The sequence below is a fragment of the Lissotriton helveticus genome, chromosome 1_1 (genome assembly GCF_964261635.1).
Source record: "Lissotriton helveticus chromosome 1_1, aLisHel1.1, whole genome shotgun sequence".
NCBI lineage: Eukaryota > Metazoa > Chordata > Amphibia > Caudata > Salamandridae > Lissotriton > Lissotriton helveticus.
Genome location: NC_136057.1, coordinates 1,348,792,974 through 1,348,810,556, shown reverse-complemented (window position 1 = coordinate 1,348,810,556; position 17,583 = coordinate 1,348,792,974). Strand labels below are relative to the sequence as shown.

Below are 17,583 nucleotides of genomic sequence, written 5' to 3'. Positions count from 1 at the left end.
GAGGAGGAATACCCTATCTGAGGGAACTACCTAAACTAATGACTGCCACCTACCCCGATTAATAATCTAATGTATTAAATTTTTCTAATTACATTTTCCTCTTTTTTTATAAAAAGTCCAAGCAATAAATAAAGATGCCTTTAAATTCTGTATTTATCTTGTCACATTTACTGTGCTTCAAATACAGAGGTCCAATATCAGGCTATATCTTCTGACAACGTACTGTTTTTTGTTGTTTTGTTTATTTAAACATGGGGGACTGGTGTTTACAGTTACAGATTCTTCTAACTTTGCAGTCTGTGACAAACTTGCCAGGAAAAGGCTGTAGGATTTTTTTTGTGTGTAACCCACAATATTATGTAAATTAACTTGTACACATTCAGCCGTTAGGACAGAAAAAGTGAAGCATGTTTTTTTTGTAATTCTGAAGTGTGATGGAAGCAAAAATTTTAATAGGATCAAAAAAAAAAGAGACTACTTGTTGATGCACAAATGATTAAAATATTCACTAAAACCTGATTTCCACACATTATTACTGTGCAGTATAGTTTCATCAGTAAAACTGTGTATATTTATTGGCCCCTTCAGTGGAAAATGTACTGTCGGCAAGAGTGCTGCCACACGATGCTTTGGTTACGTTAAAAAAAAAAATGCCCACCTCGTCCATTAAAGCTAGGTGGGTTGCGAACATTCGTAGTTCTAAAAAAGTGGGCTATGGTTCTAAAAAGTTTGGGAATCACTGTTTAACACATGTAATCCACATTAAACATTTCTGCACTGTGCCATAGCTATTTTGTGTGAAGTTCGGATTAAAACTTTTGTCTGGACCGAACAGGATAGTGACTGTATTGCTCATGATGAACTACCATCCACCCCAATTAATAATTCACTTTCTTACAACTCCCTTATGACAAGACTGGCCTGAACCATAAAACGGCAAAAATGGTGGAAAAATACATGTACCCTGCTGTATGAGGCTTTTCAGGTCCTGTTTTGAATTCTATTTCCATACAGCACTGCCCTATTTATTTTTGATGAATCCAGGAATCTCCGACTCTACCCCAATTTGGCTGCTGAAAGGTCGTTGGCCTCGACAACTCCTTTGCTCATGACAATGTTGCTGTTGATTATCAGAACTGGGGAAAAGCCGGAACCTAATACAAGACTTAGTACATTCGTGGATGTGGATTGCATGTTGGAAAGGTGACACAACTTTACTCACCATGTGTCCTGGTTGAGGCCAGTTGAAGCTCCTCGTGACTTTAGAAAGAATGGCGACCTGGCAGATTGCTAGACTCTGGTCACGTTTGAGGGGGGGGGGGCTATAATCCGTTTGTAGGTGGAACATTGAGGGGCCTGAGCAGCTTTGGAAGCAATATTGGTGTATCTGGGCGCATAAACATTTTTCTGGAATGCAGGATTTGTTTTGTGGTGCCCTAAGACAAACTGCTTCTGTCACACTTAAATTAGCCTATTCCTCTCCAAATGCTAACTTGCTTTCTATCCATAAACTATAGGGCTGGGGGATTGAGAAATCTGTGATCCTCAAGGACCTATGGGCGCACGGGAGAGGGGAGCAGAGACACAAATTATTGAACAAACAGTGGTCCTAACTCTGTGTGGAATTGTGCACTGTCTCTTTATAACAGCAGGCCTAGAATGGGCAAATGTATTCATATATTCTATTACTCATCAGTTACTGTTGTCATTTGGGCTGCTTGAGGCAACCGTGTGCTCTAGATGAAGCTGATTTTATTCTCTTCGCCTGGTGGTGCGTTTATTCAAGGCTTTTTTATTCAGGTATATTGCTTGAATTGTGGAAGATAATACAATGCTGAATGGATCCACCCCCCCTCTTTCTTGGCTCTACTTGGGTTTTTTAAGGAGGTTCTGTCCCTCTCTGGTGAGATGCTTCACAGCACTGGCTCCACTGTTGACCAAACTGAGAGTCTTGATATGCTGGGGCCCACTCCTGAAAGTGTGGAATAGATTTAAAGTTTTTATATTTTATATTGTTTTATTGGTCACATATGTTACACTACTTCCACCCACCTCCAGACTAAAAGACATTTGTGTCCCACTTTAGACAGCGTTTATGTACATAAACTTCAAATGAGTGAAAATACATGGCTGTTGCAACTAACAGAATGTTTCTGCCTGTATTATCAACGTACAAATGCATTTGTAGTTTTTATTTCTGATATGTTGGTAAGGTATATATGTAAATGACTGTTCTCGAAGTCCTCCGTAAAGCAAGTGTTGGCATTCAAGAGTGAATATGTTGTATCAGCCCTTGACTGTTTTGAGAACATGTTTGGAATTGTGTAAATAATAATAAATGAAGCTTAAAAAAATAAGCAAAAAACTATTTGCCCTGCAGACTATCATGTGGCCACTGTCATACATTCCTAGAGCCAACATTGTATGCCAAGAAATACTCCCCATTATGTGTCATCAAGCAAATCAGGCTGTGGAGGAGCAGCGGTTTTAAACCACTCCAACACAAAGTTCACTATTGCGAATAAGGCACAGAGTGACTTATCCCAATCTTCTAGGACCTGACAGGCGGCAGGGACCAGATTAGCTGACATTGGGCCTCATGTTTTTCCAAAACATCAGTGTCTGTAAAGAGGCCCCATGCTTTCTTTCTACATTTCATTAATCCTCATCATTGCAGAGTGTGTTTAAAAAAAAAAAAAGCAACTTGTCCTGCCTTTGGGAATGATGTGGTGTTAAAAAAAGAAAATTACAATATATGCCCTTTTATACTTGGGCATGGTGAAGATAAGCGATTTAAGACTCTACCCCTTGCTTATTGTTAGGCAAGGGAGGTGTGTACGAAATACCCGCCTCCGAAATCTTTTGTCCAGGCAAGGTGAAGGGATTGAAGAGTCTTCTGCTTTGTCCTTTGGCAATATGGGGGTGTGGGAGAGGGTTAAAAATGGACTCCCTCGCCATAACACAAGACAGAAGGGTTTAAAGAAGTAGAGGAGCACCTCATTTTTAGGTCGAGCCTTAGCGCAGCACGCATGCGCTGCTTGCAGCTGAACATCACTTTTCACAAGCTGCACGGGCTTGTGTGGCCTAACCAGTGTGGTTACACCAGTGGTTCCCCAACTGTGCGCCCCGGTGCGCCGTTAGAACTTGCCAGGGGCACCACGCACGTCTTGGGAACGTGGAAAATGAAGTATGCTCTGAAGAAGTTTTAATGTGCGAAGTGTGTAAATTAACTCTCTGCAGCCCCGAGAACCAGTGCAGGACCACAGCTTTCTTTAAGCGCTGCTACGAGAACGTGCTCGGACTGGGATTTCAAGACTATCCCAGCGCTGATTGGCAGAGGTTCATCAGCCTTATCTTTTAATGACTTAGGATTGGCTGCAGAGAACGGTTCATGCCCATGAGTGCCTCTGTTTATGTGAAGCAGCAACACCTGTCCAGAGCAATCTTAGATTAAACGCAATAAGAGAGCAAAGAATGTTGTACCTTACCAGTTTTTATCATTTTGTAGCGCACTAGCCGGCAAAAAAATTATAGGGTCGCTCCCTTGTACTGCACACACCAGCAGAACATCAAACAAATAAAAATGATGAGAATAAACATACATGTACTTGTGTAGAATATATTATGGAGTCACCAGGTTTAAAACCAAAATGCTCTGGCACACGCACCTCAGGAACTCGCAACAACGTGCAGGCAGCTCTCGAACGAAATAAAGCGATGTGCCGTGGCATCCACCTTACAGGGCATGTGGGGTCCGGCCTTATAAATAAAGGCCCCTCAAAGTGTGAGCTAACACGTGCCAATATGAGAACAACTTAAACGGATGCCATATTAAAAGCAAAGTTGGCCAGAAATATCGCCTCAGGGCATGTGATCTCCGTGCAAAGGACAGCAAGGTCCCGTGATGCTGGGTACATCATCCGTCAGTGATGTATGCCCCTATAAGTGTGGCCCTCATTTGAAGGGGTGAAAGCAGAATACATGATAATGTGCATAAAAACAAGTCCCATGACGTAACGGTCCCTTTGGGGCGAACAAAGGAAGACTCCAACATAGATCCCCAGATTGACACGATGTCGCGCACCAGTCAGAGCTGCATGCCCGGGAGCTGGGAATCCGTGTTCGAGCTTCGGCATTGGATGTTCCTGGGTAAATTAATCTTCCCCTTGGCTGCGCTAAAATATACTAGTTTCATTTTTTATTTTTAAGCATCAATGTCGGAGTGGAGGTGAGGGCAGGTTGCAGTGCAGTAGGGGTGGATGGCTGACGGCACAGAGATATTAAGTGGGCAGTCAAATTAAGCTGCTCAATCGCAGTGAACCGCACAGCAGACAGGAGAGAGTCGTTTAAGAAAGAGTGCTCACAGACTAATTAAAACACCCTGAGTAACAACACATGTAATAGGGCCAGTCCTCATAGGAGGTTACAACAGAAGAACAGGAGGTACTAAGGAGGGACCTCTAAGCCTATTCATGTATCAAAAGATACCATTTACAAATGACAGGAGCCAATTGAAAAGATGGAGGGGGGATCGGCGGCGCTGATGTCCATGCCTGAACATTAATTGTGAGCACACAAGATGCACCATTAAAGTGTGAACCCCCCTCGAGCTAGCGACCTACCGACTAGGTGAGAGCACTCGGATGTCCTGAACACTTTAGCCATTTCTCCAAATACATTTTTTAATGAATGAGCCCAAAAAAGTAATGCTGCACAAACATGAGGCACTTTGATGCATTAACTTAAGCTATAAATTCGCAGATAGTGGAGAGTGGCGCAGCTAAGCTAAAGTATGAGTAGAGGAAAGGGGAAAACTGAGCTCGCGCCAAACGACTTCACTGGCCGTCTCCTTGATGACGTCAGTAATAAGTCTGAAAATATATGCTCACCTAACCTCTGTTGCGCCTGAAGGTCCACATAGCTCAGTGATAAACCCTATTCACAGAGCCAACAAGAGACAAACGTTTGTGGTGTGCTGGAATAACGGGCCTCATTATGAGTGGGTTGTTCTTTTCAAATCCCTGTCAAATTACTGGTTTGGTAATTATCACATCCAACACAATTTTCACCAGGTAAATTTCGGCAAGTGACCCCTGTCAAATTTTACTGGGGGGGGAATGACGGGTAAATACCAGTAAATGTGGAATTTCGGGCACAAAGCCCCAAAATCTGAAAGTTATGCCCTAAGAAGACGACCCGAGAGGCACCCCTGAAGTGTAAGCGCTCCAAAGCTAGGAACTTGTCTGATTGCGAGGACATGAGAGAAAAACACCCCTTGGGTGTGTGCATCCAAGAGACGCCCTTCTAAAGATGAATAACCCTGCCTGCACCAACCATAACTCTGTCTCAGGGCCCCAGAGCCTCCCTCAACTTGTTATTGCACCCGACCTGTGCTATGAGGGAGAAACGCTCTGACCCTTGTTCACCCATTTCATGCACATCTGGACAGGGTAAGAGGGTTTTTAGTTCCTTTTCTCATAAAATGCTTTTAATTACAGATCTTTCCCTCCAGGTTCTTCTGTTAATATATATTATTTCTTGTATGTAACCCAATTCTTTATGTCCCCAATTAAGTTATATACACATCTTTCTGGGGTTAAGAAAAGTGATTTACTTATTTTATCTTTCAACTTTACAATTGCTTGAGTAAAGCACTTTTAATATTTTAGCCACGATTGAGGTATACAAATGACATGAATAAATAAAAACTCCTATCCTAGGGCTCCAGTGTACCAATCCTTGCTCCACACACCACCCTTACCTTTTTGGTCTTTCCTTTCACAACAACTCTTATCGTATCACAGTTGTGCCCAGCACAGGCACTTACTTGGCACGGTCTTCTGTTGCCACAAATTTCAACCTTACCTTTCCCCCTGCATCTCTTCTAATTTGTATTATTCTCCATGATATTCGAGTGTAGTCTTAGATTTCAGTTCCTTGTGCCCTACAACACATTTTCTCTCAACACAGAGACCTCCAACACCTCTCAACTTGGTGTTCAGCAGCTTGAAATTATGTTGCCCACATAGAAAACATGTAATGCAGGGTTCAGAACCTATGTTGTGACTTTGAGGGGTGCACAATAATTGCCCTCATGGCAGGTGTAGAACAACTTTCCATGTTCTGGATAAGTTACACAGAGGTGGTGCCCGCGGCCCTGGCTTTTGTAAATCGGTTGAGTGACCAGACATTTTTATCTGTGCCAGGGAGAGGGTATGTAGTCTACCAACACCTCATGCAAATTTCTGCTTTTCTGTGAAACCTAGATTATTCTTCTGATATCACATACTTGCATACAGTGTGTGTATATGCAACAACTACTTGGTGCATGTTTGTTAGTGTGTGTATGGTGAGAATTCTGTACTGGGACCAGTGAGATCTATGTTGGATGGCATCTTGTTCAGCACAGAACAAGATGGAGGGTTGATAAAGCTTTTCCGGACAGTGGGATGTATTGATTGTGGCTGGAATGCAGAGACACAGACATTGATGTGAAGGAGAAGGGAGACCGGGCACCCTTTTAGAAATTGTATGAAAGCCCTGTTAGTAAAGTGATGCTGATAAGTTCTTCTGGAACACTGCTGTTCAGTGGATGGTAGGGGCGAAGGCGGGACTGCAGTTTATGTTGTTCAATGTGAAGAAGTTTCTAGACCGGGCTTGTCCTTTTGTCTGGCTCTAATCATTGTTACAGGAAGGCTAATAACTGCCAGGTACACATAACTCACTTCTTTGTTCCTGCTTGAAGCCAGCATCGTTGCGAACTGCTTCTAGGTACTGAGCCGAGGCTGGGCTTACATCCACCCAACCGAATCAAAAAGTAACAATGGGGAGCCGCGGCCAACAGCCATTGGGTCAAGGGAGCCGTGGGTCAAAAAAGTTTGGGAACCACTGGGTTACACGCATGGGCGCCACCTTTTTCCAATTATCGTGCCCAGACGCGGGCACGATAATTAAAAACAGATTGCCTGCTGCTCGCAAGTGCGTGCACCACTCGCAGACTGGTTTCATAGGCCCCCACCGCTGCTGCTTTCCAGTTCTCAAGCTGCCCCAGCCACCCTGTTAAGTGCTGTGCGCATTGCCTGACGGGGCATGCAGTTCCCCGTGACATGCCGGAAACTACTATTTGCAAGTGCGGACTCTCAGTGTAGAAGTCAATAGAAAATGTGTGAGGCTATTTGTGCGCAGAGCAGATGGCTTGACATTTTTGCGTTTGACAAGATGGGTGAACCGCACACCGAGAATTGCTGCAAGGTCGATGCACCCGTCTCTTCATACACCGAGCCCATTTCCTGACCCTTTTGCGGTTCGCCTCTTTTCTCAGCCTATCCACACACACTGAGCTTGCTCTTCACGCACAAATCTGGCCTACTTTGCCCCCCTAACAAACTGCGCAGGTCTTTTCACATGCGGATCTGTCACCCTCTCCTTCACACGCTTAACCGATCGCTTTGAAGTGATTGTCTGGGTGTGACAATTCCTTTGTTCAGTGTAGCTAATATGTCATAGACTTATAATTCACAAATATTACAGCCTTAATGCAAGATTTGACAAATCTGGTTCAACTGAACTTTTCTAGAACCAAATAAGGATAAATAGAACACACCACAAACAGAAAATAGTTTTTCCAAAATGACGATTGTATTGTATGAATATGGTATTTACATGTCAATTCATCTGGCTATCGATAAGGCAATACAATATCCGGCGATAACGTGAATAAAGTGCAGACAAGGTGACTTGTGGTGATTGGTGAAGAAAGTGCTATAAACATAAAATACAGACAAATAACAATTCTGTTGAAATGTTCGTTCTTTTTCGCATGAATCCTAGGCCCAATATGACTTCAGAGTGGGGTCAGGGAAGCTGCATGGACTAGCATGACTACAACGTCACCGTTTCGACCCTGGGTGGACGCGCAGCTAATTAAGCGTCTGAGGCGGGTCTTCATCAGGACTGGGGGTGGGGAAGCAATTGTTGACAGCCGCATGCAATAAATTAAAAAGATACCAATGTACCTGGATGGCTTTCAATTTCAAAGTATTGGTAGACCTACACCGCCAGGTTGTGGTCTCAGGGAACGATAAAATCTCAAGAGAGCTCCACCAGCCGGTTGGGCCCGAGAAACAATAATTCCACCACGCTGCCTATGAGCGATTGTGACGTTGAGAAGATACGTGAAAACTTCCGTCGCACTAACTGAATCGGAAGTAGACTTGTTTAACTGTGCCTGCTGGATGGTCCTGTTTAGCCATCAAAGAGTGAAACACAGAATATCAGATAAGCGGGCCTGAAGAGGATCTTCTGAATTGTCTATCAACCGCTTCACAAACCTACTGCATCTCAAGAGTACACTGTTTTGGTGGAGTGTCTTGGGGTTCATAAGATAACAGACACTAGGCATTCAGGTTATCCCGCTCCATCTACAGGCATGAAGATTGCGGCTCTAGTGGTTGGGGCCAGAAGCTTCCCTAGCGACTGTGAGAGGTGGTCTACCACGTGAGGGAGACTGATGGGGGCACATAAAGAGGTGCACCAAGTCCACATACCACACCCTCCTCTGCCATACCAGGGCTTTTAATATGACTTGAGCTAAACTAGGCAGATCTTCCTCAGGACCCAAGGAACCAAGGGTATGGAAGGAAATGCATAGAGAAAGGGAAAGTTCCATCTCAAGTGAAACATGTCTCCCACTGTTGCCACAGTGGATACTGGAAGGCAGTATATCGGGCAGAGAACGTTGCCCAAGTGGCAAAGAGATCCACCAGGGGTTGCCTCTTAGGTGGAAGATGTGTTGGGCTACGTTTGGATGAAGTTAATCAGTTTATATTTTGGTTGCTTAAAACCATCCAAAACACACTCAAAATAAGCAGCAAAACCAGTTTGGCTAAGTGCGATCAACATTTTGATTTGATCATTGAGATTAAAATACTTCAGTTAAAGTGCAATAGTGACGTTAAATAATTGAAAACCTGTTTTTTTTTTATATATATTTTTATTATTATAACACGAGTAAAAATATACATATCGGGCATCGTTTGATGGAACACAGCATAATACTGAACAGGTGGATCAATTGAGAGAATACACAACAGTTATATGCATCTGAGAGACATCACTTCCAGGTTAGAGCCGAGGCAAAGCAATACGGTACAGATAGCCTGGAGCAAACGTCACCGGTTCCCGCCCATCCAGCATACAGAATATGAAATTCGAACACTCGACTATGAGGAATAAAAGATCAGGAGAATATGCCACATCTCTTGTGAAGAAGGGAAACAGAAAGGTCATAGAATAAAATAAAGGAAAAAAAAAAAAAAACTCAACCCCCAACCCTGCACCCCTGCGGATGGCTACGACCTAACCCCACTAGCAGCGTGCCTGTCGCCCACTAAACTAACCCCAAGGAACGGAAAAGATGGAGGAGGAGAGATCCTAAAGAGCAAATACACCCCTGGTCTCCCATACCCCCCGCCAGAAGCAATCACCCCGAAATATAGTCAAACCCACATATAGCAAATTTACAAACCAATCGGGGAAGCGTAACAAAGCACCACCCAACTCCCGTCGCGTTTTTGGTACAATCCCGGCATTGAGTCAAGCTGTTTTATCGAACCCAAGCCCGCAAGGTCAACCCTGGCCAGTACGAAATGTCATGAAAGTCTTTTCCACTCGAACCACCATCTCAATTGAAAAGGCAAGGCGATCGTTAAAGTTCAGGTCAGTGTTGCAGGATCGGCAGACGGAAAAAGGTTCACGATGTCCACAGAACAAGCGAAGGAAAGTGTCCAGGAATGTCGAGTCTTTCCAACAATCACTGAGGAACTTGTAACAGCACAGAAGACTGGCCATATCTGTATGAGGCGGCAACAGGATCAAGCAGGGAACGCTAGCGATAATCACGGACTCGCTGGCTGTGAATTGGGGGTCAACAAAGCACAATAAATCCGAGTTACGCCCGGGGACCTCGATCTCGGGTGTACGCTGCACCGCTGGCACCACCGATAGATGAGAACTTAACGGAGGGTCATTGACCGGTCCCAGGATACCGTCCACATGCACGATCAGTGTCTGGAACACAGCGGTGAACTGTGAATGGAGCGCCTCAATGGCGGCCATGACGGCTGGCAGCGATGGCGTACCTTCAGGTCGCCCCATCTCCTCTCACGAAGAGACAGAGCTCGATGCGCACCCCGGATGCCGGCTTCTCCGGGGCGATAGATCACGCAAATCCGGCGATCACAATTACAGCCAATATTTGCTCCAAGATCGCTGCCCTTATTCAGGCCCAACTCGACCACTTGACTTACTCTGTCCACTGGTCATCCACACGATCCACAGCTCACCCGATCTCAGGCACCCTGATGTGATGTCCGATTACACTGGGGGTGCCTGGTGTCACTCCCACTGCGCCCGAGGCACCCCTACAATCATCAGCCTTGTATTTACGGACTCTTCCGCATGGGGGGGTGCCCTCCAGGGGTTCCCTCGCAATCGGGTACAGCGCACCGCAACTCTGCCGTGCCAACGGGATTTCCAACCTTAAGGAGCCCACTCGTATGTGACGGCTTGTCTGTGCCGCTCCTGGCCGCTGGGAATCTCCCTGGGATAACACGCCAGCCTCCCCTTCGCCAGAGAGCTCTCCTCACACCAGGGTGAGTGACCCAGAACACTTTCAATCCTCAACCAGGCATCGCATCACCAATGTCAAGCCTTACTGCTTTTGGGAACGTATACCCTGCGTCCTCCCAGCCGATTCTGACTCATCGGCGCTCAGTCCCCTCAGGAGCCACTCCGCTGCCTTTTGCGTTTTATTTCAGGGCCGGGGCCATTTCCCCCCGGCCTTGCTATCTCACCAGTGCCATCTGGCTCCCCAAGTCACTCGGCGGTCATTTTCCCACCGATCAGGACGGGCCGGGTCTTCTGCGTCTCCCAGCCCGCTGTTGACGAACTGCAGGGCGGATCGCGGACTACGCAAGGCCCCGGTCTAAACGCCGGACCGGGCCTCAGAATACCAGGCGACGCTGCTCTGCCACTGAGCCTCGGAGGAAGCTCGTTTTTACGGAGACGGGTTCCGCTTCCATTCACAAACACGGGGTAGGACAGGGGAACAGGATCAATGCCAGGATATTGCGGTGGGAGAGAGAGACCGGCGGAGCCGACCTCCTAAGCGGCCATCTCCGTAGCTAGCTTGGCTCCTCGAAAACCTGTTTTTAAACAAGCCGACATCCAAAACCACAATCATTTAAAAAGAACCATATAGTCTGGCTTTGAAAGGAGCATCTCAGCACTTGTCATATACTTAACAAATCTAGTCACTAACTGAGGATATATATATGTACTATAACTGCGCTTACCTTGTGTGGTAAAATTATATAGGTGGTAATGGCTTGCATGGTAACGGCGGTTTCCCCCTGTTATGGCCCCCTCCAACATGCTGTCTGCCACAAAAGCATGAAACGAATCCAAATGTTACTCGCATACCAAGAGCTATTTTGCTTTATCAATGCATTTTTTTTATAGATATACTGAGTAGCAGCACGGTCTGCTATGCAACATGGCTTAAAGAGAAATAAAAGCGATATGACGTGGTCAACGTTGGCTGTCATAGCACTTTTTTTCCCTTTACTTTAAGCATGTGCTTATGTGCAACAGGTCTAATAAAACATTGACAAAGCCAATAAATCTTGCATAGGCGAAACCTATTGGCTTTTCCGATGCTTGTTGCTGTAGCTATGCATGTTTTTTAGGTTTGGACTGAGCCCGCAAGGGGCCACCATTAGTGACTGAGACAGCTAAAACAGTGGCTCACACTTGCAAATTAGGGCAGTTTTGAAAGGCAGGTGTAAAGTCATGCTGTAAAAGTGTTTTAGAAGGTATGCATGTGTGTTTATTGCTGACAGTGCTTGTGATATTAGGAAAATCAACAGTGAAAACCAGCCCATTACCCCCTAAAACATGCCACAAACACCCCAAAAAAAATGCCCATAAGACCAACCTGATGGCCTTCTAGACCAGTGAACCTGTGTTTCTCTTCAGCAGCCTGTTAACATGTTAATGCACTTAACACCTTTACAATTCTTTTTTTTGCTTGAAAGAACTTGATGAGGTGTTAAGTGCATTAGCATACTTACTTGTAGAGCTGCATCGACACACTGCCAGCCTGAAGGGGCCCATCAGAATCTCTTTCAACTGGATTCCTCTTTTGGAACACGCGCACAAATAGAAAACTTCCTTTCATGCTGCTGCATTCTTTTTAAATGAGCAGCTGGGGAAGAGTCTTTCTCTCTGTGTCGGTAAACCCATGTGAGCTCCTGCAGAGGTGCTGGGTGCTGTTAATGCGTAGAGTGTGCACACCTTACATGGAACATAGGTCATGAGTAATGTAGTATGGGAGGCAAATAGCAGTGCATGGCAAGGTCTCAAGCTATAGTTACTTTACGACATAGGTAGGGGTACCCTGACCCTTGCAACATGTGTGGTCAAATTTAAAAACCAACATGGTTAGATTTCTGTGATCACGCTGGGCTTGCCTGGTTCCCTGGATTCCTGCAGGAGTCCCATGGGGGCACAAAGGGCTGCACTGGCTCCTGCATTTGGAAAAATTAAGGAGGGTGGGGCCAGAGTGTCTGCGGTGGGTTGCTGTGAACAGATATCGGTTGTGCATGGTGTGTTTTGCCTGCTCACAGGGTGTTGGACTCTGGGCCTGGCATAGGCAATGCCCTGCAGCCAATACCATGCCACGCACCGCATGGAGGGGTTGGCTGCGCGCAGGAATGTGGGCATAGGCCCTGCACCCATTTGCACGCCATGGGCGGCCTTTGTCGGCTGCTTGCGGGTGGTTGGCATAGTTACATATGCTTATAATCTTACTTTACATTAATAAGAAAAACTCAAGTTCACTGATAAAACATTGGTTAATGTGATACTATAGTTAGTTGAAAATGCCAATTTAAACCTAACATTTAAACAAAAAAAATGAAATTTAACAGTTCTAGGTATTGCAAGTAACTAACTTGCACCCTCGCCATGCAAATATTCGGTGACATTGTGTACATACTGATGTCTACTGAACTGACATGATACACTGTGCATGGCGGGGGTGCAAGGTATAGTTCATTGAAATAATAAACTGTTTAATTTCAATGTGGGTATTTTTTTATTTTCTTTTTAAACATTACGTTTAAACTGAAAGTTTCATCTAACTAGAACAGCACTTTGGTGTGTGTTAATGTGCAAAACAAACACAGACCCCTGGGTAGTTTCCAAATTTAGGTGAATAGCAACTACTGTATAGAGCACCCTACACTACCAGCGACGCACTGAATTTGCTCACCTCAAATGTCTGGTTTTCTAGCAAAGTTGATCAGCATAGGATTAGCTTAGTGCCATCCGTGTGGAGTTAGAAAGGGACAGTCTTTTGCCGTTTCTACAGCAAAGTCTTTAGCCATAGGATTAGCACAGTGCCATCCATCCATGCCACAAAATGACAAAAGCCTTTTTACCACTCCAAGCACAGTATTACAGCTTTGGACTGGTAAAATACCACCCAAGCCTAGCTGGAATAAATAAAAGCAACCCCTGACATGTGTTTCGCTATCCTATCTCTTCAGGAAAGTTTTGCTTTTGTCCAGAAACAAGGGAGCACTTGGTACAAGTCAAAACAATAGCCTTTCAGGCTTAGACCGCTGCATACAGTATGCAAAAAAAGCAGAGAACTCTCAAATGGTATCCAAATCTGTGACACTGTCCCTCGAGTGATCGATAAATGGTACTATTAAGGAATGCCTGGTCTGCCATATCATTTGTGTCTGTCATTCTGCTTTGATTAGACGAGTGTTTGTCCCACCCTCTTTACTTTGACTATTACCTGTTTGTCTTCTGCACTTCCTCCAATCCATTTTGGCTGGCCCCAACCCTATGGCGGCAAGAGCATGGTTTGTGGGTTGAAGGTTTGTAGTAGTAGTGTGGAAAGTAGTTGTTATGCAAACTACAGGTCCGAACCAGATGCACCGAAGGACTGTGCCTTGACACCATTCTTGGTCTTTTTTTATCTGCCTATAACCAGAGGTACTTTGTTTTGTGGGAGCTTTGTGTTGGGCTGATATCTCCCCTACATGCCAGTGTCATTGTAGCTGATTTTCCCTGTGTAGAAATAACCTATTTCTTTATAACCCCTTTATCTCTTTTTTGTTTCCCCTCAGCGTGATGGCTGCCCCAAGATTGTTAACCTCGGTAGCTCAAAGACTGATTTGTTCTACGAGCGGAAGAAATACGGTTTTAAGAAGAGGTGATTTGAAGCAACATCATTGGACTGCTTGTTGGGGGTTTGCCCTATCAAAGTTCTGGGCACTGTGAAAATTGGAAACTTTTTTTTTAAAAAACGTCCAAGGTGACATTGTGCTTTACGAAAACATTTTGTTATAGAAAATTAAACAAATAACCAGAACCTAGCTGCATCTTTAGTTAGAAGAGAAATTGTGTGACAACAGGTTCACAAGGTTTTCAACTACATTGACTGTAAGCAGCTGTTTTACGGGCGGGTTGAGGGGTTTATACAGCACAAACGGACTCCGCAATATTAGTATGCCATAGGTTGATAGTAAAATATTTTTGCAAGCCTGCCCTTTCCGAAAGGCTCAGATGCTTACACTTCACCACTAACACAACTCTCATGCACTCTGAGGGCGACTATGCCAGCAGTCTACTATCCTGGTTGGCCTACCTGTATAGGTCCCACACTCCTATTGCTATTCTGTGTGATCCAAAGGGCGTGCTCCTCCACTCTCAGTGGGACATCCTCCACGAATGCCTGACATTCTAACTCTACGCAGATGATCCAGAGCCTCCTTGGATCCAAGAGGAAGAGTTCACCACAACCCTTTCCTCGACTGTCAGCTGCCTCCCATGCAGACCTAGAAGCCCTGATGGCGGTTAGGACTACGATTAAGGACTTGGATGCTGCCAAAAAGCCTGGCACTGATGGCTTACCGCTCAAATTCTACCATACTTATCCCAAAACCTAAGCCTCGAAGGTGGAAGAGCTTTGAGACATCCTTGATGGAGGCTATACTTCCCTCATCCCTTCAGGAATGAAGAAGTACTTGTCCAAACCCCCAAAGAAGGATCTTCTCCTAGGATGGCAATCTGTTTGTACAATGCTGAATCCTCCAGTTAGGCTTATGAAATCCTCTGAAAATCGTAGCCACTTGTAGCCTACCCTTCCTTCCTGACCTTATCCACTTTGACCAGTGCAGATTTATCACCCACAGAAGTACATCCCTCAATCTATGTCAGCTTTACTGCCTCATGGAGGCAGCTTAGCCTTGATCACAGAAGGCATTGGATACCCTGTGGTAGGATTTCCTATTTGCCATGCTCCGGCATCTCGGCTTTGTCCCCTGCATCATCTGAAACATCTGTCTTCTCTACTCCCGACCAGCATATGGCATTGACGACTTGTTTCTGATTCTTTCCTGTTCTGTTGAGGCATGAGGTTGGATTGTACCCCTCTTCCGCCCTGCTTCTTGTGCTTGCCATAGAGTGACTGGAGGCCTGTTTGAGGGTGGTGTAGTGGGCTGGAGGATCCCATTATGTCCTCGTGGTCTTGCTTTTTGCTGATGACCTCCTGATAAACCTTCGCAATCACTGTTGTGACACCACCAAACTGGGCCTTGATCCTTTGCAGTGCTGTCTTGCCTCTGAGTGAACTTGGCAAAGTCCTTTGCTTTCCTGCTTTCCCCTGCTGTTCACATACCTGCCCTCTGGCTAAGCAGGTATTCCACCTGCTGGGAGGGTACATCGTTCCACTATTTGGTGATCATGGGTCATCCTGCTGATTATGTGCTTCTAGATGGCAACCTGAGCAGGGCAGTTATCTCCCTCACTTTCAAGATGCCACTCTGGAAGTCACTGCCTCTTGCTCTGATCAGGCAGATGCTCATACCCTCCTGTCTTGCATATTATTTTACTAAACTCCCAATTATTCTAACCCCAAGTTGTGCCTCCTCGCTGACCAAGGTCCGTTGAGGATGCCTGCTCCAGGTAGCGCTATTATGGTCTTATGATTCGGCCGTATGTCGCTCTAAGGGCAGCCGACCCCCTTGAAAACACTCTTCCTAGTCTCCCTGACCCTTGGTGGCCCCTTAGCTGAGGTGATTTGGCACTGATCCACTAAAGATACCCATATAAACCTATTTGAGGATGGCCGCCTCCTCACCTGTGGAAACCTCATAGATAAGTTTGCACTACATAGAGGGCAATACTTAGCATATGGGCGAATACAGCACATCCTCTGCAGTCCCTGATCCATTGTGGACACCGAATCGGCGACGCATTCTCTTGTCCGACCTAGCTATACTGAGTGGGGCACAGATGTCTCATGGTTTTACAAAGCCCTGTTGCCCCATTCCTCCTACTCTCTCAGCTTCCTTAAGGAGAAATGGGATAAGGATGCTAGCAGGGTCTTTCATGGATGAGTGGATGTGGGGGCTGGCCTTTCCTCGAACTGTATTTCGCAACTGCAGTTTCAAGCTGATTCTATACTACATTTGCTAACCAGCATACCTCTCCCTATTGGCGATTAACAAATACTTTACTACTACTTCTACTGCTGCTCAGCCTCTTCAGTGGACTTCCAACATATGATATGGTCTGGTACCACTTGAGCGCCATACTGGACCAAGATAGTTGGGTTGGTCTCATCCCTTACCACCAAACCTATCCCACCCCAGAGTGGGTGGTAATAGCCCTTGGGATCTACAAGTGCTCCGAAACTGATAAAGTAGCGTCCCGTTTTGCTAATTTGGCTCTCCTCTTCGTGAAGCGTGTGCTTACCTCCTGTTGGAAAGCTGTGTCCCCCACTCTGTTGTGATCTGGGCGGCTGCTCCTTTCAAGATGACTGAAACAAATAGTAAAACCCTGCACAGGGAGGATTCTGAAAATACATCTCTACAAGGAGGCAATGGCTACCATTGCAAAGGCAAGCCCCCTGATGTCCCTTTTCCCCGTTGTGAGCCCTTCCTAACCCACACTGCACCGCCCTACTACCTTTCTGACTCTTAGCTCCGACCCACTGTTCCAATTTGCAGCATTGCTTCCACTTCCCTCCAGTCTTAACTACCAACGACATACCCTCCCAGCCCTCCCTCACACCCTTCCCCCACGGCCTAGGCTTGCATCTGTGTTAACGGTCCCAAACCTGCCTTCTTGTCCCAACCCCCACCCCCCACACAACCCGCTGCTGGGGAGATTGGAGATAGCATGCTCTTGATTTAGACTCCAAAAACCTAACAATATAACCCTAGTTGTTATGTTTGTTTCTCTATGGTTTATTGCAAAATTTTCAATACATTTTTTTTTTAATGGTCAGGACAGAAGTCAGCTTTATAGCCTAGGCCCGAGCACCCTAATGCTTGGCATCCATAACATGCCCGCTTCAAAAAGAGAATATTGGCAATTTGCAGTACTCTAGGTCAACACTTATATGTGTGTGTGGATGCAAGAGAACAGATCAGATTGGGATGGTTTTGTGATGCATGCATTGGCATATGCATAGCTCTTTGAAGTGTATGCAATGTCTACCTG

General features: G+C 45.5%; 1 protein-coding gene across 1 annotated transcript in view; it reads left to right on the top strand.

Annotated features, from left to right (window-relative positions):
- Positions 1–17,367, top strand: part of PHF5A (PHD finger protein 5A) — a 69,830-nt gene extending 52,463 nt beyond the window's left edge. The window contains exon 4 of the mRNA XM_078683128.1: positions 14,202–17,367. Within this exon, the coding sequence (XP_078539254.1) occupies positions 14,202–14,291 (90 nt within the window). The 3' untranslated portion in view covers positions 14,292–17,367. The remainder of the gene's footprint in view (positions 1–14,201) is intronic.
- The last annotated feature ends 216 nt before the right edge of the window (positions 17,368–17,583 follow it).